The 24,280-nt window shown below is 42.7% G+C and overlaps 1 protein-coding gene across 2 annotated transcripts in view; it reads right to left on the reverse strand.

Moving 5' to 3' along the window:
* The window catches only part of LOC108393437 (fructose-1,6-bisphosphatase isozyme 2), a 57,015-nt gene that overhangs the window by 20,463 nt on the left and 12,272 nt on the right, over positions 1-24,280 (reverse strand). For both annotated transcript variants that reach the window (XM_073228765.1, XM_036991382.2), the window contains exons 2-3: positions 20,842-21,004; positions 18,746-18,838 (exon numbers count right to left, since the gene is read on the reverse strand). In XM_073228765.1, the coding sequence (XP_073084866.1) occupies positions 18,746-18,838; positions 20,842-21,004 (256 nt within the window). The remainder of the gene's footprint in view (positions 1-18,745; positions 18,839-20,841; positions 21,005-24,280) is intronic.

The raw sequence follows: 24,280 nt of genomic DNA on the forward strand, positions 1-24,280 counted from the left end.
CCAGACACCAGGGGGTTTTTGGTTACAAGGCAGATCCAGAAATACTACATGGAGATTTCCTGCTGAGCAGAAAGTTCCAGAGAATTAGAAATGATGGAGATGAAAGAAATACCTTTAAAATTATGCAGACACACTCAGTGATTCTGTAAGTAGGACCCAGAACAATGTGCTTCTCAGCACTGCCATGGTATATGGGGCCAGTCAGCCCTTTGCTAGTGACACTCTATTGACTTTGTTGTAAAAACCTAGCTTATCCTTCTTTAGAAATGGCACATTCTCTTTAATAATTTTTCCTATTTTCACAATCTTGCTTCCTTTCTAATTATTTTTTTCTATAACTAATTACATTTTCATCTGACTTGCACATGTTCAATTAATTGGTTTTATTTCTAGATTCCCAGGCCACATATGGATTCTGAGAACCAGACCCTAGAGCAGCCATTCTCCAAAGGGACCAGAAGAGTCAGCAACCCCTGGGATGCTGTTAGAAATGTGAATTCCTGGGTCCCTCCCCAGGCCCTCAGAATCAGAGACTCTGGGCCTCCCTCCAGATAATATGGAGGCACCCTATGGTTTGGGAACCACTGCTCCAAGCATGATCTGTTAAGAACCTTCAGAGAAGTGGAAGCCAAAGGCATTATCAGGCTTTTAATTAAAATCTTTGGTCTTTACCATTGAGGCTTCTGAAACACCTTCATTCAGCCATCAAAAGGATCACATTTTCTCTGAGCTCTGCTGGTTTCTCCTGGATAAGATGTTCCTTCCTCTGCACTGTGATCCTGGACCCTCTGCTCAGCACTGCCCCCTCTCCATGGTCCTCAGAACCTGCACTGTGGCCTGAGGAGGACGCCCTCCTGGACTGGCCTCACTGGCTATTTACATGTAGATCTCCCTGGCCTAACAAATACCAAAAATACTTTCTGGATAGAAGACTTTCCTCTAGCTACTGCCCTACCTGCCCTACCTGCCTTCATCTAGACCCTGGAGGCTAAAATACCTGTCTACACTATCTTCCTTCTCCTGCTCCCACTGCAGGCTGCTCTCTTAAACCTGGCACACATATTCCAGGCCTTCTCTTACCTGACCACTCAGCAACATTGCACCCACTGGCTGCTGCCTCCTTGAGATGCCTCTCTCCTGAGCTTCTGGTCCACTTCCCTCTTTTCTGACTGCTAAGAAATATGTATTTGGTCATTCAGATGACCAAAATACATTTCTCATATATACTTGGTTTCTGTCCACAGTTCCTGCCTCACAGCTCCCAACCTTGGAATTTCCTGAATGCTGAAAGTGATACATTTTGTTATATTAATGAGGTGACTACTGGGAAGCACCTAAGGATGGGTGTTAGGGGTCAGTGGAGCCAACCAGGTGATTAGAGGGTTGGAACTTCAGTCTCCTACCCCACTTCTGACTTCCCGAGAGTGGGGAAGCACTGGAGCTTGAATCCATTGCCAACGGCCGATTATTTAATCAGTCATGCCTATGTAATGAAGCCTCCAAAAAACTCAAAAGAATGATTTCAGACAGCTTCTAGATGAGCACATGAAGATTTGGGGGAACTGGCATGCCTGGAGGGGACACAGAGCTCCATTTCCCTTCCCCAGATTTGCCCTATGCATCTGCTCCATGTGGTTGTTCCTGAGTTATATCCTTTAACAATAAATCAGTGATCTAGTAATTAATATATTTCTCTGAGTTCTGTGAGCCTCTTTAGCAAATTAATTGAATCCAAGGAAGGGCTCTTAGGAACCTCTGATTTATAGCTAGTCAATCAGAAGTACAGTTAACAACATGGGCTTTCCAGCCTTGAGAAAGAAGAGCAAAGCTGGGGGTATCACACTCCCTGACTTCAAGCTATACTACAAAGCTACAGTATTCAAAACGGTATGGTACTGGCACAAGAACAGAGACATACATCAATGGAACAGAATAGAGAGCCCAGAAATAAACCCACACATAGATGGTCAATTAATATATGATAAAGGAGTCATGAATATACAATGGGGAAAAGACAGCCTCTTCAATAACTGGTATTGGGAAAATTGGACAGCTGCATGCAAGAGAATGAAGCTGGATTACTGTCTAACTCCATACATAGAAGTAAACTCAAAATGGATTAAATACCTCAATTTTAGGCACAAAACCATAAAACTCTCAGAAGAAAACATGGAAAAATCTTTTGAACATAAGCATGGGTAATATTTTTCTGGACATATCTCCCTGAAAGAGAAACAAAAGCAAAAATAAGTGGTACTACATCAAACTAAAAATCTTCTGTACAGCAAAGGAAACTATCAATAAAACAAAAAGACATCCTACAATATGGGAGAATATATTTGTAAATGATATATCTATCCCATAAAGGGTTAATATCCAAAATATATAAGGAACTCATATGAGTCAACTCCTCAAAAATATAAATAACCGACCATGGGGGCGGGGCCAAGATGGTGGCATGAGTAGGACAGTGGGAAAATCCTCCCAAAAACATATATATTTTTGAAAATACAACAAATACAACTATCCCTAAAAGAGAGACCAGAAGAACACAGGACAACAGCCAGACTACATCCACATCTGTGAGAACCCAGCGCCTGGTGAAAGGAGTAAGATACAAGCCACAGCCCAGTGGGACCCGAGACTCCTCACCCCAGCTCCTGGCGGGAGGAGAGGAGTCGTAGCAGGGAGAGAGAGGGAGCCCAGGACTGCTAAACACCTAGCCCTAGCCATCCGCACCAGAGTGCAGACACAGTGCATGCGCAGGGTGCTGGAAACTAGGGAAGCAGGACAGTAAGACCTGTGAGCGGGTCCCGCAGCCGGCGCCCCTGGGACAAAGAAAAGCGAATGCTTTTTGAAAGTCTTAAAGGGACAGGGACCCCACAGCTGGATGGAAGCATCCCGGGTCACAGTCTAGCAGCTGGAAATTCCAGGGAACTCTGGGAGCACTAACCCCCTGGGCAACAGCTCTGAGACCCCTCACAGAGGTAAACAGCCAAACAGTCCCCTGTCCATTACCCCTCCGGGGCCCTGCCATAGCAGAGGAGCAGCCTGAGGCTGGCCATGCCCACAGCAAGGGAACTTCCTCCATACCGGCTGGGCAAGATACGGAGACCCAATCTACATGCAATTGCCCAACACAAGCCACTAGGGGTCGCAGTTGTCCCAGTAAAGAGAGGCCAGGAACAAGTGGAAAGAGTCTTGACTCTCCCAGTGGACAGACAAGTCAATAGCATACCATTGCACCTATCAACATGAAAAGGCAAAAAAATTAGATCCAGACAAGACTAACCCAGACAGCTTCGACATCTTCTACATCTTCCCCTGAGAAGGAACCTGGGGAGATAGATTTAACCAATCTTCCTTAAAAAGAATTTAAAACAAAAGTCATAACCATGCTGATGGACTTGCAGAGAAATATGCAAGAACTAAGGAGGGAGAATACAGAAATAAAACAATCTCTGGAAGGACTTCAAAACAGAATGGACGAGATGCAAGAGACCATTAATGGACTAGAAAACAGAGAACAGGAACGCAGAGAAGCTGATGCAGAGAGAGATAAAAGGATCTCCAGGAATGAAAGAATTCTAAGAGAGCTGAGTGACCAATCGAAAAGGAACAATATCTGCATTATACGAGTACCAGAAGAAGAAGAGAGAGAAAAAGGGATACAAAGTGTCTTTGAAGAAATAATTGCCGAAAACTTCCCCAAACTAGGGGAAGAAATGGCCTCTCAGACCACAGAGGTACACAGAACTCCCATGACAAGGGATCCAAGGAGGGCAACACCAAGACACATAAAAATTAAAATGGCAAAGATCAAAGACAAGGACAAAGTATTAAAGGTAGCCAGAGAGAAAAAAAAGGTTACCTACTAAGGAAAACCCATCAGGCTATCATCAGACTTCTCAACAGAAACCCTACAGGCCAGAAGAGAATGGCATGATATACTTAATGCAATGAAACAGAAGGGCCTAGAACCAAGACTACTGTATCCAGCATGAATATCATTTAAATATGAAGGAGGGATTAAACAATTCCCAGAGAAGCAAAAGTTGAGGGAATTTGCCTCCCACAAACCACCTCTACAGGGCATCCTACAGGGACTGCTCTAGATGGGAGCACTCCTAAAAAGAGCACAGAAGAGAACACCCAACATATGAAGAAGGGAGGAGGAGGAATAAGAAGGGAGAGAAATAAAGAATCATCAGACCAGATTTATAATAGCTCAACAAGTGAGTTAAGTTAGACAGTAAGATAGTAAAGAAGCTAACCCTGAACCTTTGGTAACCACAAACTTAAAGCCTGCAATGGCAATGAGTTCATACCTCTCAATAATCACCCTAAATGTAAATGGACTGAATTCACCAATCAAAAGACACAGAGTAATAGAATGGATAAAAAAGCAAGACCCATCCATATGCTGCCTGCAAGAGACTCACCTCAAACCCAAAGACATGCACAGACTTAAAGTCAAGGGATGGAAAAAGATATTTCGTGCAAACAACAGAGAGATAAAAGCAGCTGTTGCAATGCTAGTATCAGACAAAACAGACTTCAAAATAAAGAAAGTAACAAAAGATAAAGAAGGACATTACATAATGATAAAGGGCTCAGTCCAACAACAGGATATAACCATTATAAATATATATGCACCCAATACAGGAGCACCAACATACGTGAAACAAATACTAACAGAATTAAAGGAGGAAATAGAATGCAGTGCATTCATTTTGGGAGACTTCAACACACCACTCACTCCAAAGGACAGATCCACCAGACAGAAAATAAGTAAGGACACAAAGGCACTGAACAACACACTAGAACAGATGGACCTAATAGATATCTGTAGAACTCTATACCCAAAAGCAACAGGATACATGTCCTTCTCAAGTGCACATGGAGCATTCTCCAGAATAGACCACATACTAGGCCACAAAAAGAGCCTCAGTAAATTCCAAAAGATTGAAATCCTACCAACCAACTTTTCAGACGACAAAGGCATAAAACTAGAAATAAATTGTACAAAGAAAGCAAAAAGGCTCACAAACACATGGAGGCTTAACAACACGCTCCGAAATAATCAATGGATCAATGACCAAATCAAAATGGAGATCCAGCAATATATGGAAACAAACGACAACAACAACACAAAGCCCCAACTACTGTGGGATACAGCAAAAGCAGTCATAAGAGGAAAGTATATAGCAATCCAGGCATATTTAAAGAAGGAAGAACAATCCCAAATGAATTGTCTAATGTCACAATTATCAAAATTGGAAAAAGAAGAACAAATGAGGCCTAAAGTCAGCAGAAGGAGGGACATAATAAAGATCAGAGAAGAAATAAATAAAATTGAGAAGAATAAAACAATAGCAAAAATCAATGAAACTAAGAGCTGGTTCTTCAAGAAAATAAACAAAATAGATAAGCCTCTAGCCAGACTTATTAAGAGGAAAAGAGAGTCAACACACATCAACAGAATCAGAAATGAGAAAGGAAAAATCACGATGGACCCCACAGAAATAAAAAAGAATTATTAGAGAGTACTATGAAAACCTATATGCTAACAAGCTGGGTAACCTAGGAGAAATGGACAACTTCCTAGAAAAATACAACTTTCCAAGACTGACCCAGAAAGAAACAGAAAATCTAAACAGACCAATTACCAGCAACGAAATTGAAGCGGTAATCAAAAATCTACCAAAGAACAAAACCCCTGGGCCAGATGGATTTACCTCGGAATTTTATCAGACATACAGAGAAGACATAATACCCATTCTCCTTAATGTTTTTCAAAAAATAGAAGAGGAGGGAATACTCCCAAACTCATTCTATGAAGCCAACATCAACCTAACACCAAAACCAGGCAAAGACCCCACTATTAGCAAACTGAATTCAAAAATACATCAAAAGGATCATACACCATAACCAAGTGGGATTCATCCCAGGGATGCAAGGATGGTACAACATTCGAAAATCCATCAACATCATCCACCACATCAACAAAAGGAAAGACAAAAACCACATGATCATCTCCGTAGCTGCTGAAAAAGCATTCGACAAAATTCAACATCCAGTCATGATAAAGACTCTCAACACAATGGTTATAGAGGGCAACAACCTCAACATAATAAAGGCCATATATGATAAACCCACAGCCAACATCATACTGAACAGCGAGAAGCTGAAAGCTTTTCCTCTGTGATCAGGAACAAGACAGGGATGCCCACTCTCCCCACTGTTATTTAACATAGTACTGGAGGTCCTAGCCATGGCAATTAGACAAAACAAAGAAATACAAGGTATCCAGATTGGTAAAGAAGAAGTTATACTGTCACTATTTGCAGATGACATGATATTGTACATAAAAAACCCTAAAGACTCCACTCCAAAACTACTAGAGCTAATATTGGAATTCAGCAAAGTTGCAGGATACAAAATTAACACACAGAAATCTGTGGCTTTCCTATAGACTAACAATAAACTAATAGAAAGAGAAATCAGGAAGACAATTCCATTCACAATCACATCAAAAAGAATAAAATACCTAGGAATAACCCTAGCCAAGGAAGTGAAAGACCTATACCCTGAAAACTATAAGACACTCTTAAGAGAAATTAAAGAGGTCACTAACAAATGGAAACTCATCCCATGCTCCTGACTATGAAGAATTAATATCATCAAAATGGCCATCCTGCCCAAAGCAATATACAGATTTGTTGCAATCCCTATCAAACTACCAACAGTGTTCTTCAATGAACTGGAACAAATAGTTCAAAAATTCATATGGAAACACCAAAGACTCCGAATAGCTAAAGCAATCCTGAGAAGGAAGAATAAAGTGGGGGGGGGGATCTCACTCCCCAACTTCAAGCTCTATTACAAAGCCACAGTAATCAAGACAGTTTGGTACTGGCACAAGAACAGAGCCACAGACCAATGGAACAAAATAGAGGCTCCAAACATTAACCCAAACATATATGGTCAACTAATATTCAATAAAGGGGCCATGGACATACAATGGGGAAATGACAGTCTCTTCAACAGATGGTGCTGGCAAAACTGCATGTAAGAGAATGAAACCAGATCACTGTCTAACCCCATACACAAAAGTAAATTCAAAATGAATCAAAGACTTGAATGTAAGTCATGAAACCATAAAACTCTTAGAAAAAAACATAGGCAAAAATCTTTTGGACATACACATGAGTGACCTCTTCTTGAACATATCTCCCCGGGCAAGGGAAACAAAAGCAAAAATGAACAAATGGGACTATATCAAGCTGAAAAGCTTCTGTACAGCAAAGGACACCATCAATAGAACAAAAAGGTATCCTTTTTTCATAAATGACAGATCTGATAAAGGGTTGACATCCACAATATATAAAGAGCTCACACACCTCAACAAACAAAAATAAAATAATCCAATTAAAAAATGGGCAGAGGAGCTGAATAGACAGTTCTCTAAAGAAGAAATTCAGATGGCCAACAGACACATGAAAAGATGCTCCACATCGCTTGTCATAAGAGAAATGCAAATTAAAACCACAATGAGATATCATCTCACACCAATAAGGATGGCTACCATCCGAAAGGCAAACAACAACAAATGTTGACGAGGTTGTGGAGAAAGGGGAACCCTCCTACACTGCTGGTGGGAATGTAAATTAGTTCAACTATTGTGGAAAGCAGTATGGAGGTTCCTCAAAATGTTCAAAATAGAAATACCATTTGACCCAGGAATTCCACTACTAGGAATTTACCCTAAGAATGCAGCACTCCAGTTTGAAAAAGACAGATGCACCCCTATGTTTATCGCTGCACTATTTACAATAGACAAGATATGGAAGCAACCTAAATGTCCATCAGTAGATAAATGGATAAAGAAGATGTGGTACATATACACAATGGAATATTACTCAGATATAAGAAAAAAACAGATCCTACCATTTGCAACAACATGGATGGAGCTAGAGGGTATTATGCTCAGTGAAATAAGTCAGGCAGAGAAAGACAAGTACCAAATGATTTCACTCATATGTGGAGTATAAGAACAAAAGAAAACTGAAGGAACAAAACAGCAGCAGAAGCACAGAACCCAAGAATGGACTAACAGTTACCAAAGGGAAAGGGACTGGGGAGGACGGGTGGGAAGGGAGGGATAAGGGCAGGAAAAAAGAAAGGGGGCATTAAGATTAACATGTATAGTGTAGTGGGAGCACAGGGAGGGCTGTGCAACACAGAGAAGACAAGTAGTGATTTTACAGCATCTTACTATGTTGATGGACGGTGACTGTGAACGGGTATGTGGGGGGTACTTGGTGAAGGGGGGACCTTAGTAAACATAATGTCCTTCATGTAATTGTAGATTAATGATACCAAAATAAAATTAATAATAAAAAATTATATATATATATATATATATATATATATAAATAACCCACTCGCAAAATGGGCAGAGGACTTGAATAGACATTTTTCAAAAGAAGACAGATGGTCAGCAGGCTTATGCAAAATGTTCCACATTGTTAATCATCAGGGAAACACAAATCAAGACCACATTCTCACACCAGTTGGGATGGCCACTATCCAAAAGACAATAAGTAACAAGTGTTGGTGAAGGTGTGGAGAAAAGGGAATCCTCCTACACTGTTGGTGGGAAGATAAATTGGTGCATCCACTGTGGAAAGTGGAATTGAAGTTCCTCACAAGACTAAAAAATTGAAATACCATACAACCCAGTAATTCCATTTCTAGGAACTACCTGAAGAAAACAAAATCTCTGATTCAAAAAGATGTATGTACCCCTATGTTTATTGCCACATTATTTACAATAGCCAAGATATGGAAGCAACCAAAGTGTCCATCAATAGATGAATGGGTAAAGAAGAGGTGGCACATACATACAATGGAATATTATTCAGCCATTAAAAAAGAAATCCTGCCATTTGCCACAACATGGATGGACTTAGAGGGTATTAGGCTAAGTGAAATAAGCCAGGCAGAGAAAGACAAATACCATACGATTTCACTTATTTGTGTAATCTCAAAACAAAACAAAACAAAATGAACAAAATAGCAGTAGACTCATAGACACTGAGAAGTGACAAGTGGTTACCAAGGAGGAGGAGTTGAGGTGGGCTGGTAAAATTGGTGAAGGGTATGAAGAGGCACAAAATCTCAGTCATAATATAAATGAGTCACAGGGATGAAAGTACAGCATAGAGATTATTGTCAGTGGTTCTGTAACATCTTCCTATTTTGACAGATAGTAACTGCACTAGTGGGGTGAGCATTTAATAATGTAGATAACTGAGGAATCACTGCTGTATAATTGAAACCCTTCTAATACTGTGTATCAACTAAACTTCAATAAAAAAATGCATCCAAAACAAAACAAAAAACAACCTGGGCTTTGGACTGGCATCTGAAGTTGGGCCTGGGAGTTGCAGTTCTGTAGAAATGAGCCCTTGCACAGTGAGATCTGATGCTAACTCCAGGGAGATAGTGTCAGACTTGAGTTGAATTCATGAACACCCCACTGTGTCTGATTATTGCTTGGTGCTGTGGGGGAACTTTTCCATGGCCTTCTAACATGAGAGTGTGCCTTCTTACTTGCTTTTGCCAGCCCCTCTTGAATGTCAGTGCTCCTCCAGGTCCCTCCCCTGCCTTCGGGTATCTAACCAGCTCGAGATGGACTTTCAAATCACCATTCTATTGAAAGTGGGGACTCACAGCTGCTGCATGACACACAGATTTAATGGGGTCTGGGATGAATTCCTGACACAACCTGGCCCAATCAGAATCAGCTCCAGAAATCTGGATTTGGGGCTAGAACATTTGGGTTGACCTCAATTTGGGAGCTGTGGGGGGATATTTCTTCTACTGTTTGCCAGAGAACCAGAGAAAACTTGGTTCACAGAGAGAGGGAGTGAAGTGGCTGCTTGGAGGGGAGGCAAGAGACTGCGGAAAAAGCTCTCAAGGCCAGACCCTTCTCCGCACCAGGCCCTCCCTGAGGCTGGCCTGGTTTCCTGACCCACCCCTGTCATTTATATGGGAGCCTTAACTAACAAAGCTCCCTCTCATTCCACACAGTCCCCGACCATCTCGCCCCCAACCAGAATGCCAAGCCTACCCAGGTGCAGTTGCCTCTCAGCCTTCACCTCCCCCGAGGGCCTGGCCATGGCACCACCTGCCCACCGGACATCCCTACTCAGGTTTCCCGCAGATGCCTCAGGCTCAGCACGTCTAAGATGTAATTCATCTGCTTCATCTCACCCACAAAACCCCTCTCTTCTCCCATTTATCCTCAGCTCACAAATGGCATCATCAATGCCCAGGAAAACCATGTCCCCTAACTTCACTACCACCCCTAGGTCCCAGTGACCATCGCTACCTGTCTGGTCCCCACTCCATCCATGCCCAGCTCAGGTCCATGTCACCTCTCTGCTTATAGCCCTCCACTGACTTCCCACTACCCTGATGTCCAGCAGTCTTAATCCGTTTTACCACATCTTCCACAATGTGGCCCCCAACCTCAGGCCCTACACTGAAGCAACACTGAGCTTTTCTCTTCTCGAGCCTTCCACCCAACATCTGAGCTCCAGGCCTCTGCCTGTGCCCTTCTTTCCAGCCAGAATGGCCCTCTCCTTTCTCCTCATGCCCTTTGCCTGCAGAGCTCAGCTAGCCTTCATGTCTCAGATAGAACATTTGCTTCCCCATGGAGGCCTTCCCCACCTCATGGTTCATCTTCCAGGTATTTGGTATTCCTCTGAAGATCCCAACACACCCTCATTGGTGTGTTAAATGCTGACTTCCTAAATGTACCATAAGCCCCATGTGGCAGATACCAACTATCCTGCTCACATCTGTGTTCCTGCCACCCAGCACCTTCTGGCCCAGGGTCATTGCATTCAGTTGATCTACATACACATACAACTTTATATACATGCACATATATACGTGCATATATAATTTTTCATGAACATGCTGGATAGTCTACTGCAACCCCAAATGTAATTAACTTGTTTAAGGTTTAGGTTTTTCCTAAATTTTTTACACTTTTTATTTTAAAATAATTATAGATTCCCAGGAAGTTGCACAGACAGCACAGAGAGATCCTTTGTTCATTTTACTTATTCCCCTGATACATTTTATATATTTTATTATAATATAATATAAACACCAGGAAACTGACATCGGTATTGTGTACTGTACACCATCTTATCACATGTGTAGATCAGGTACCCACCACCACATGAAGATATTCCATCTCTGCAAATCCAGTTGATTTTTTTGTGTCCTGTGAACTGGCTGAGCTCACTGATTCTAGGAAGTTGGTTTGGGTTTGGGTTTGGGTTTATTCCTTGGAAATTTCCATGTAGACCATCATGTTGTCTGCAAAGAGGGATAGTGTTATTTCTTTCCAATCTGTGTATCTTCTTTTTCTTTTTCTTGTCTTACTGCCCTGGCTAGATCTGCCAGCACTGTGTTTAATAACAGATTTGGACATCTTTGCCTTGTTCTTGATTTTAAAGGAAGAGCATTCAGTTTTTCACCTTTAAATATAAGGTTAGCTGTTGGCTTTTTGTAGATATCTTTTATCAAGTTGAGGTTAGTTGCCTCTTCATTTCCTGTTTTCTGAGAGTTGCTTTTTATCATGAATGAATTAAATTTTGTCAAGTGCTTTTTTTTCACCCATTGATATGATTATGTGACTTTTCTTCCTTAGCCTGTTGATATGGTGGATTATATTGCCTAATTTTTTAATATTGAACCAGTTTTCCATCACTGGAATAAACCCACTTAGTCATGATGTATAATTCTTCTTATGGATTGCTGAATTCATTTGCTAATGTTTGCTGGACTTTGCATCTATTCATGAGAGATACTGCCCTGCAGTTTTCTTTTTTTGGACTGTTTTTATCTGGCTTGGGTATCAGGGTGATGCTGGCCTCATAAAATGAACTGGGAAGTGTTCCTTCCCCTTCTCTTTCCCGGAGAGATTGAGTAATCTTTTAACATGTGCTATAGTCCTCCAGTGAAACTATCTGGGCCTGGAGATTTCTTTTTTGAATTCTATTGTTTTCGTAGTTATAGGGCTCTTCAAATTAGCTGGTTTATAGAGGGCTATCAATAATAGTGTGCTTTTTAGGGAACTGGTCTATTTCATCCAAGTTATCAAATCTATATGTGTAGAGTTGCTTATCCTTTTGATATTTTCTAATTTTTAAAATATCAAAACAACTCTGAAATGAGTAATCTAGTGAATAAATATGTTCTCTCATTATTTTCCTGAGAAATTCCAAATAAGAAATTATTGGACAAAAGACTTTTGAATCATATTGAAAAGTTGCCCCTTGAAAGACTGCATTAATTTTTACCTTTACCATCAGTGATAAGAGCATTTACTTTAATTCAATCTGATAAACATAACACAGTATTGTCTTTTCAACATGGCCTGTTTCATACTTGAAAAAAATGACATTTGCTTACATTTCTTTTTTCTGTAATTAACAGTGTAATCTTTTTATATCTTTATTGACCGTTTTTACTACTTACTTAGTAATTGCCTGTTTCCTGTGTTTGTTTTTTTTTCCTACCAGGGTATTTATCTTCTTTTTGCTGGTTTTAATAGCTTCTTATAACACAAAAGATACTAATTTCTGTTACATGTTACAAATATTTTCTTCAATTGTCATCTGCCTTTTAATTTTATTTACAGTGCAGTCCTTTTTTTGCAGTGTAGATTTTTGGTAATTAAAATTATTCATTACAATCCTTAATATTTTCTTCTCTTGTCTTTATGTTTAGACAGAATTTCTCCTATATCAAGACAAGATCAGACAAATATCTTTATGTATTTTTTCTGTTTTAAACCCCCTACCTATCCACCAAACTTGTTAACCCACCTGTTAACCCACTGTTATTTCAGTGCATAGAAAAAAGAAGGCCTCAGTTTTTGTTTTTCTTCCAATGCGGTTCTGGGACTTCCAACAATCCACTTTATATTAGTAATCTCCATTGTCATGACCCTTTTCTCAAAAAATCTCAGTGCAGTTTGCAAATGATTTAGTGTTCTCCTTCTCAGGTCTTTTTGCCTTTCCCTACACCAGTAAAACATGTAAATGTGTCACATATAAAAGAAGTAGAGGCTACTGTGATCACCTATCAGTAAAGTTAGTAATGATTGCAAAAGCTCAATGTGTTTGGTGGTAGAGGGTACGGGAAAGTAAACTATTTTTCCTTTTATTGACACGTAATTACACATAGCAAAGCACACAAACCTTAATTGTGCAGCTTGATGAATTTTTACATACATATGTAAAATTTACATACATATGTAAAATTCATATACATGAGTATATACTCATATAACTATTGAGATCAGTTTATAGAACATTTTCACCAACCTAACAGAATTTCTCATGCCTTCTTCCAGCTGCTATCTCCTTCCTGAACAGTAAACTGTATTCTGGCCTTTATCACCTAGGCATCAAAAAAACAATTAGCTTTACCTGTTTTGGAACTTCATGTAAATGAAATTACAAAGCATGTGTTCTTTTGTATCTGGCTTATGCTTCAAAATATTATGTCTTTGCAATTTTATCTATGTTGTTGCATGTAGCAGCAATTTATTCTATTTCACTGCTATGTAGTTTTTTCTGTTGTATGAATATATCACAATTTATTTATCCATCCTATTGTTGATATACAGACTTTTTCCAGTTTGGGGCTATTATGAACAATTTGTACACTTCCTTTGGCAGACAGGCAATCACTCATTTATCCTGGGTGCATACCAGAAGTGGACTTGCCAGGCCATAGTGTACAAATATGCCTGTCATTAGCAGGTTCTATCAAAACTTTTCCAAAGTGTTTGTAAAAATTTTTTGTGCCCACCAGCAATGTATAAGGATTCCAGTTTCTCCATCAATACTTGGTATGGTTAGCTGTTTTAATTTTAGTCATTCTGGCAGGGGTGAATAATGTCTTGTTTTAATGTCCATTTCCCTGATATCCAATGGTGTTGAGCATCTCTCACATGCTTATTAACTTTTGGGGGAAAAGAGTTTCTTTGAAGTGCCTTTCAGGTCTTTTGCCCGTTGCTTTTATTAGATTGACAGTATTTTTTATTGATTTTTGGGTGTTTTTTATTTATACTACATCTGAGTCCTGGATATAGGTATCAAAAATCTTTTCCACCTGTCTGTGGTTGTCTTTTCACTTTCCTCGTGTTGTTTTTTGATGGAAAGAAGTTCTTAATTTTAATTAAATCTAGTTTATTAGCTTTTTCTTTTATGGCTAGTGCTTTGTGTGTCCTGCTTAAGAATTCTTTCCCTTTCCCAAAGACATAAAGGTATTCTCCCATGCTTTTTTTCTAGGAGCTTTATAGCTTTACTTTTACAATTAAGTCACTGATCTTTCTTTAAGTAATCTTTGTGTATGGTGAGGGTAGGGGTCCAGTCCATTTTTTCATACAGATATCCATTTGGTACAGTAACATTTAGTGAATGGATCATCTTCTACAAAATGAACTTCAGTGTTGTTTTTTCTTAAGTCAGGCTGCCGTACGTGTGTGGGTTTATTTCTACGCTCTCTTTTGTGTTCCACTGGCCTACCTATCCTTATGTCAGTAAAAGAGCAGACTTTGGGGGAGGTTTACTTAGCCATAATAATGTGTGTGTGCAGAGGGGTCTCCTGACCCTGTAGAGCTGTTAAGACCCACACCCTTTGATTATTCAGATCAACAAGACCTGCTCTTTCCCTAAAGACAACTCCAGCCATCAGTCCTTCTCCTTTGCACTCTGGGTTTTCACTTCCTGTGATTCTGGCCCCTGTCCCTTACCTTGTGTGTATTGCTTATTCATTTCAATGAGCTCAGCTGTGCATTTAAAGGCATGGATGATATATTCTATCCAGCCATTCTGGATATTTTGAATCAGGAGAGTTTTCACTTTGTCTAATCTGTGACTTTGTTGGAAATGAAACATGTTAACTTCAAGAAAAAGGAAAGTCACACTAGCAGAGGGCTAAAAATAATATGGGATGTCCAAAATGGTGTTTAGCATTGCTCCTTAGAGAGAAAGGGAAGAAAATAACTTTCTGACTCTCCTGAAGCTTCTATCTTGATCCTTATGAGAGAACTGTAGAAGTCCTGGTTGGAAATGGGCATTGTCCCAGGTTTTGAGAAGGTTCTAAGATGCTGTGGCAGCCCTGCGGGGTCTGAAGCAAGCTGCTCTCTCATTAGACATTGCATCAGCATCACAGAGCTTTCTCTTGTGTCTTGTTTTCACAGTTTACATTCTAAAAGTGGTTTATTAGCTTCTCAATTTTGTCTCTCTTCTTTAGAAATATTATCAAGGATAATCTATGGTTCTTTGGAATAGCCTTCAAAGCCTGTGCTTTATTTAAATTTTTAGCTAAAATCTCTTGTGTTCAAAATCACCTAAATTCAAGTGTGAATATCCCATATTATGTATAATAATAATTCTCTTTTTTGTTCTAAAGACTTTTTTTAAGCAATTTTAAGTTCACAGAGAAATTGAGAGGAAGACGCAAAGATTTCCCATAGGTCCCCCACTCCCACCCATGAATAGCCTCTTCAACTATTCTTCTCTGTTTTTAAACCAATTGGCCTTAACAAAATGAAAAGGTAACATACAGAATGGGAGAAAATATTGGCAAATCATACATAGGACAGGGGTTAATATCCAAAATATATGAAGAACTCACATAATAGCAGAAAACAATCTCATTTAAAAATGGACAGAGGAACTGAATAGACATTTCTCCATATAGGTGGCCAACAGGTACTTGAAAAGACGCTCAACATCCCTGATCATCAGGGAAATGCGCATCGAAGCTGCAATGAGATACCACCTTCAGCCTGTCAGAATGGCTGGTTTAAAAAGACAACAGATAACAAGTGTTGTGGAGGATATGGAGAAAAACAAGCCCTTGTGCACTGTTGGAGGGAACATAAATTGGTGCAACCACTGTGGAAAACAGTATGGAGTTTCATAAAAAAATTTAAAAAGAAACACCATATGACCCAGGATTTTCACTTATAGGTATAAGCTTAAGGAAATGAAATCACTATGTCAAAGAGAAATTGACACCCCTGTGTTCATTGCAGAATTATTTATGGAAGCTGAGACATGGAACCATTGTGTGGCATATGCACACAATAGAATAGTATTCAGTCATAAAAAAGAAGGAAATCCTATAATTTGCAACAATATATTTGGATCTTGAGGGCATTATATTAAGTGAAATAATACACAGAGAGACAAATGTTGTATGATCTCATTTATATGTGGAATCTAAAAAAGCCAAACTCACAGAAACAGAGAACAGATTGGTGGCTGCCAGACACAAGGGGTGGAGGAATGAGGGGAAAAGGGGAAAGGGGGTCAAAAAGTACAAACTTCCAGTTATAAGATAATTAAGTTCTGGGGATGTGATGTACAGCATGACAACTATGGTTATGAATACTCTATTGTATATTGTAAAGTTGCTATGAGAATAGATCTTAAAAGTTCTCATGACACACAAAAAATTTGTTACTATGTGAGGTGATGGATGTTCACTATATTGTGGTGATCATTTCACTATATATGTAAATCAATCATTATGTTGTACACCTGAAACGAATACAGTGTTATACATCAATGAAATCTATGTCAGTTATATATCAATAAAATGGGGGGAAGAAGCTATTAAGAGCCATCCATGATGGAGGAATTCGAGCACATGTTTGAATTGCTGTCCTGCCATGTCCTGACTGGTGATTTTAGTTGAGTTATTTTTCTGTGCTTCTCTTTGTTCACCAGTAAAGAAAAGTGATAGTACTATGTGCACCTACCTCCTGGGGCTGAGAACACTGCTTGCAGGAGGGCAGAACCAGTGCCTGACTCACACTCGGCAGGCAGGAGTCATAACCATAATGGAAAAACCAATATTTAAAACCATCTCAAAGATACACTGGGTGTATTTTTTTCAGAATCTCATGAATATCACACTATCTCCTTATTTTCATATTGAAGCTATACCTCAAAGAGAAGAACAAAGTCTCTACTCAGCTAGCTCATTTTTGCTTGACCTTGAAACATCGTCTTAGCCTTTAACCTTCGCAAATGCCAAAGTGTCTTGGGTGGCTCCCTGCTGCTCCCTCCACAAAACTCTCCTTTTCTGTCTTCACAGAAAAAAAAGAGAAACACCAACTGGGAAAACAGCCCTCCAGCCCGGGCTGGCTGGCTTCCATTTCATTCTCCAAGGCGACAGAGAGCCCTGTGCTGCTCCTTGCATTCCTTCTCAAAAAGAAAGCACAGGCTGATTCACACATTCTGCTGACATCAGTACTCTGTGAAGCTTTTGTCCCGAAAATCAAATTCTGGCTTCTCTGGACAACCACCTGCCAAGTCCAGCCATGTATGGCAGCATCACTCTCTGCAGACAATCCCGCAGGCGGCAGCGTGCGGACCAGTCCTCCTCATTCGTGACCCAGGGCCACAGGCAGACACCACGGAAAGTTCATCGCACACTCGCTGCCCTGGCGCCACATGGGTGTTACAGAAACACTATTAGTGGTAAGGGTGTGCTGCAGCCAGAGAGATGGGCTCTAAAACTGGCCGAAGAGCTGGTTACCCGGCTGCACAATCCTTGAGGCCCTTGGGCTCCCTAGGCACCCTTTTGTCTGACAACCCCAGGGGCAAAAGCCCAGTGGTCCTACGTGTGGTGAGGACCGATCCTCAAACTGAGGCCCAGCGAGGATTCTGTGGTTTGGGAGGAAGTTTCTGTTAATTCTGGGTGGCCATAGTTCAACCCATGAAGTCTTCTCTGTTGTTAGGTATGTGGGGTAGGTGGAATGACCCCAAAGATACCCTAGTCCCTGGGATCTGACTGTGTCACACTGCACAGCAAAAGGGGCCTCGCAGGTGTGACCCTAACCCTGGATTATCCAGGCGGGTCCAATCTAATCAAATGAGTCTTTAAAATAAGCAGAGACATTTCTTGGCTGGAGGCAGAGAGATGAGGCAAGGTGGGGGTGTCAGAGAAATGTGCTGGCTTTGAGGACAAGGGAGTCACGAGCCAGGGCATGCAGGAAGCCTCTAGAGGCTGAGAACGGCCCTGCAGAGAGAAGACATACGTCCTGTGGCAGAATGGAACCAAACTCTGCCAGCAACCCAAATGAGCCTGGGAGCTAACTGTCCCCTCTGAGCCTCTCAATAGGAGGCCAGGCCGGCTGACACCCAGACTGGCCTTCTAGGACCCAAGCAGAGAAGCCAGCCACCCCTGCCAAATGTGAGCCTTACAGAAGGAGGAGACAATGGCTGGGCTGCTGGAAGCCTCTCAAGGTGTGGTCGGTTGTGAAGGCAGCGAGAGGAAAGCGAAGCAGCCGGGTGGGCGATGCAGAAAGGAGAGACGGAGGGACCTTCAGACGCTGCCTGGCACCCGATACCACAGCTGACACTTGGGTTGTGCCCAGATTTTCAAAACCAGGCCCTGTCTGGCCTCTCACTTGACCCCCAACAAATGCCATGAAGGGCAGATGAATCACACACCCCTTGTGTTCTTCACATGAGGAGCCCGCGGCAGGGCCCGTTTCATGATTTGCCTACAGTGGCATGTCGCGTCAGTGGAAGGACAGAGTTAGAACTCCAGACAGGTGGTTTCCAGCTGGGGAAACTTCCAGAAAAGGTTCTTAAAGAAGGCAATAAAGATCAGACTGTCCACTCACCTTTCTATAGATAGAGAATATGGTTCCAATGGAGGCCAAGCAGTCAATGTTGGAAGATCCATCCAGGGGGTCAAAGCAGACCACGTATTTTCCCTAAAGGCACAGAGGGAGAAACCACCTGATCAGGTCACCTTCCAATCCACACACTCTAAGTGCATGTGCAGGCAGGCAGCACCACATCAAAATGCAACTTAGAGCAAAGGGGTGTGTTTATCCAAAAAGGCAGTTCTTTGAGAGGACAGTGTATATGATTTGTGCAGCTAATGGCAAACATGCCCATGAACAAGTTGATGCCCATGTGGGGTGCTCAAAGTCCCAACTGCCTGGCTCTCCTCCTGCCTCCTCTGGCTCTGCCTCCCCCCCCCACCACCATGCCTGGACCTTCAGGGGCCTCAGGACCCCGTGCTGTTGACAGTGCGGGAGGAAACAGGTCTGAGATCAGCACCTTGCAGGGAAGAGGTGGAGAAGTGGGAGATGCACTTGGGTAGCTCTACCCACATCCTCGGTAAGGTCCGCTCTGGATTATTGATAATTCTTTCTGAGTCTTTCCCCAGGTCAGCTTTGTTCATTTGGAGCATTTTTGCCAAAAGACCAGAAACTCTCAGAACAACGTCCCAGGGCCTCTGGGTCTGTCTTATTAAGATAGTTGTTGTGCATGAATATATCAGGAGAATAAAAATATTGTCTGGGTTTTGCTGCAGCCAACCCACCTGTCCGACATGAAGGCCAGAGAGCCAGGCAGGTGGGGGTCCGGCCCACCCACGCTGCTGTCACAGGCTGCTCCATGTGAACAAATCACCTGACACTTTTACAGGCCTGCTACGCACAAGGCCCTGTGAGAGCTTCAGAGGTGGGGACAGAGTCTTCTGATTAATTAAACACTGGTAATAAAACATCAAGTAGAACGTGGTCATTTCTCCTGCCACTAAACTCACCTTTCCCTGACTTTCTGATGAGCAATGCTCTAGTTTAAAATGACCTTTATTTCTTTTCTTTGTATTTTTTCCTTGTTCAGTGGTGGTGGTCAGAGGCAGAGGCAATAATCCATAAATTTGGAAATTCCCCATTTTTCCCACATATAATCCCACTGAGCCCATTCATTCAAGCATTCATTCAACAGGTGTTTGTTGAGCAGCTAGCATATGCTGGGAAGTGTTCAAGTAGCTGGCATCGAACAAGCATGGAGTTTTCAAGAACCAGCATGAAGACCTGTGCAGCTCAGGCCAGCTGGGGAAGAAAATGGAGATTAGATTGGAGAGATAATCAAGGGTCATATCAGTAGAAATTTATAATTGAAAATAACAGGTGTGATTTAGCTTAAATTATGTGAAACAAGACTAAAGTGCCTTTCACAGTCCTGGGCACACAGGAGCACTTAGTAACCTGGCTTTGCCTTTCTTTCAGCTAATCATAAATGGTACCTGGTCTCTGATACCCGGTGTATAAAGTAAGAGTCAATTACGCCAGCATTAATGGTGTATCACTGTATCACAGCTGAGCATGGGTTGAATTTTGTGGCCACCAGCAAATCTCTCACTTTGATAAATTGTTTGTGAAACCTTAGTGAATATCGACCCTCCCCAGTCCTGCCCTGCCCTAACCAAGTTTATCAGTGTATTAAGGCAAGAGCCCACAATCTTTATGCTTTCTTTTCTGTGTTAGTCTAACAGTTTGTCAGGCATGAAGAAATTTCTGCTGAAACCATAACTTTCTTGGGGAAGTGTGTGTTGGCGTGCGTGAGTAATAAAAATGGGGATAGGAAGAGTAAGAAGCGTACGGCTCTTCCCAGGAACTCTACTACTTTTACTGGTCTGGATTTTCAAGGCCCCCAAATGCCAGCACTTGTTATGGGTACAATAAGTGGAAACTCAATAACCCACCCCTTGAGGCATTTGGGGAAATCACTCTGATTAATTTCTTGAATCAGCCACTGCGTTGGTATACAGTATTTTTTCATTAGACAGCATGAGGCTTCCAGCTAAAGTACTTGGTCCACTTTTTTCCAGAAAAGTTAAGAGAAAAATCCCACAACTTTTGCAACTCAGTACCACCCTCCGCTGGTGCTGAGGGGAACTGCAGCCTGGCCGCGCACGCACCCTCTTCTCCTTGGGAGTGATAATGGCTTCTTTGTTCTCTTCCGAGACCAGAACACAGGTGCTGTAGGAGGACTGTAGCATGTTGATCACCAGGGAATTGGATAACACGTCCAGTTTCTTCACCTCATCCCCTGTCACGTTCACGCTTCCCGCAATGCCATACCTAGGAAGACAAAAGGCTGTGGGAAATCAGTAAGGCGTCCCAACCCCCCGCACAGCATCCGGACTCTGGCACACCTGCACCCCCACCCCACCCCGTTTCCTTCCGCGGCTCCAGAGTCTCCGCTTACGCATACGCGGCAAGCACAGCATGTCTCAGGGCGGGAGCCTCCCAGGCTTGCTTCCTTTCCCCCTGTGGTATGGTCATAGTCCTCCACCAATTACCTAACAAGAATCCGATCTTACTAACAGCCTGCACTTGACACTGGGATGTGAAGACAAAGACTGTAACATCAGAAGCTTGTCATAATTAATGGCTCCAAAAAGTAAAGGGCCGTGGCTTTCCACACTGGAATTCCAAGCATGTGTTAACCTCAGGTAGTGGCCGGCTGGTCTGAATTAAAAATCGCTCTGCTGTAGCCTGGTGTTACTTGAATAAAAGGGAAATTTGGGGACCAATTTAACCAATTTAATTTTCTTCTTCACTCCCATTTCAAGCAATATAAGAAAGAGCACTACTGGGAAGATTCTATCTAGCTTTGTCTTTTTGTGTTTTAGGTTCCAAGGGTCTCCCAGCTTCCACCATCATGGGAGGGGTCCTTCTAAAATACACTTCAGATCTCACTCGGGGTTCCCACCTTCCCACAGTGGGCTTCAGGCCGCCCCCACCCACACCCCCCGCCCGGACGCCCTGTTCCCACGCTGACATTGCCTCTTGAACTGCTCACCTGACTCCGGTCTCAGCCTCAGGATCCCACAGGGCACACGCCTGCCTTACACCCACCCATGTGGCACCTTTGTGGTTTGAGTAGGGCACCCAGCACTCCTCCCTTTTCACCTTCCCTCATGGCGCTCCCCCTCAGGCAAGCTGTCTGCCCACCTTCAGCTTTCCCTGCTCCCCCTGCTGACCCTGAAGCTTCCCTGTCCCACCACACACTACGCATGGCCCTGAAGTTCCTTCCAGAGCTGCTCACCATCTGTTCATGGGACTGTCTTTCCTGCCAGACTCTCTGCTCACTGAGGGCTAGGACTCTGGCCTATTGTGTTGGTTTCCACGGTGCCTGAGAACATAGCAGATGCTGTCTCGCCTGAGGGTTTCAGCCCCAGGCAAGTTCATTCTGGATTCGGTGAGACCGAAAAATGACAATGGAACTTTCGAAGCAAAAGGGTTTATACCCGGTTTTATTCTTGGGGTGGCAGGTCAAATGTTAGAATTCCATCCACCTCAGAGCAAGTCTGCAGGCAACAAGCCAGTCTCTGCCTGCAGCCTCTCCGCCTCCTTGCAGCCTAGTAGTAACTCATTGCCCACATGTGTACAAGCCTGCACCTGTGAGCACTGCACCACATGTATCCTCAGTCTGAACTCACCTGCAGTGGTCTACAACTATAGGCCCTGCAGGATATCTGTCCCCCAAATACATTTGGGGATAGGAGAGATATACACAGTATACTGTATACAGATGCCCTATTCCCAGTGGGATTTGGGCTTGTTTCACTCTGACAGTCTTACCCCTGTATCCATCTATAACAACAGGGGTTCTGGGAAACCACTCAGGGTTGCCACAAATCATTGAGTATTCAGCTCCTGTGTCCACCAGGGCCAGGACACATTGTATGTTCACTGGGAGCCAAGAATTGATATTTCAACATGTGGCCCCTGGTTCCGCCAAGAGCCAGAGGGGAGCCAGAGGGGTGTGGCCCCCCAGACCCCCAACGCAGATGTCTTGACCCTCCCCTCAGTCAAACCATATCGCCAAATTGTCTTCCTGTGAGGTTCCAGGTGGGGTCAGCTCACTCTCCACCAGAAATTCCTGCAGGCACACAGGCCAGGCTTGTGGCTTTGTCTCTGTCTCCATTTCTTTGTCCTCGCTTTAGCCAACTGCTGAAACTTGCTCTGGCTTCAGTGGCTGCCACAGCTCCAGTAAAATTTTATTGAATTTCCATCCAGTTTCTCTCTGTTTGTTCCTGCTTTTATCAAATCAGCCCACATATGGATCCTTGTGACCTTCATGGGGCTCTTTAAACTGTTCCTCTAAGTAGCTGACCATATTCCCTTCCATGCTCTCATTGCTTCAGCCTCTTCCAAGTCTGATACAGTATGGGTAGCCTCACTGATGGGCTGTCCTAAGTGAGGGGCAAGAATGATCACTAGGGGCCCAAAGAGGGATGTGGAAGCCATCTGAAGCACCACATTCCTCATCCTTATAGTAAAATGTTCCTCATCTGGGCCATAATTCACTAGGCTATAAATGGCATTTTTCATGCCTTTGTTGGAGCTCAGCATATATCTGCCATCTAGTGGGAAAAAGTGATAAATCACCCTGGTTGGACCACAGGGCAGGAAGCACGGCCATAAGTTTATCAGGGAGGGAGTGATTTTGGGGGGTCTGATGTGCATTTTGCAGTTGTTTCCACAGGGCAGGATGAGTCATCAGGGAAACCAGTTTTCCCAATTCTAACCAGGACAGAATGATTGCATTAACACCTACATCCCAAAGATGCTGAAGCCAAGCTCATAGTGACTCCAAGGGCTTCTGCTGAAACCGGGAGCCCAAATCCACCAGCTCAGCCTGATTGTAGGGGCAAAGCATAGAGTGCTCCATGACCTGGGGAGGGGGCTGTGCCTCTCCCAGAGGAACCATCAGTTGCTGTGTATCTATTTCCTTGACTACAACTGGGCAGGATTTCAATAGAAGAGGGGTCATCTCCTCTGGCCTCTACCCCCTTATCTTTCCCCAGCTCCTCCTCCATTTTCAGGGCTGATGTCACCTTTCTCTCCACTCCCCTGAGTGCTTCCTCAGCTACACCCTTTACCTTTTCTACAGTGCCTCACATCAGCGCTAGCTTAGCTTCAACAGCTGTCTTACCTTCACCTCAATACCTCACAGCTGGTGTTCTGTGCTGCCTCTTGTGCTTTTTGCAGGAGTACGACCTTCTCTTCCATGGCTTTTGCCTCTTCCATAGCACTTTGCAGCTTGCATTTTTGTGCTGTTTCTTTTTGTACTACCATTACATCCTTTACCATCTCCACAGCACCTCACAGTGACACTGTCTCGGTCACCAACAAATTTCTTACCTCCTCTATGGCACCTGGCAGCTTGCATTCTCATGCTTCCTCTTCTTGTGCTTCTTGCAGGAGTACGTCCTTCTCCTTTATGGCCTTTCTTAATCACAGTGAGAAAAAGCCAACCCATGGTTCCTGTCTCTGTGTGGACATTCGTTTCTCCAAAAAATTCCCTGTTTTGCTGAGGGCCAACTTTACTGCTTCAGGTGTCACCTC

The sequence above is a fragment of the Manis javanica genome, chromosome 2, assembly GCF_040802235.1.
Source record: "Manis javanica isolate MJ-LG chromosome 2, MJ_LKY, whole genome shotgun sequence".
In the NCBI taxonomy this organism is placed as follows: domain Eukaryota; kingdom Metazoa; phylum Chordata; class Mammalia; order Pholidota; family Manidae; genus Manis; species Manis javanica.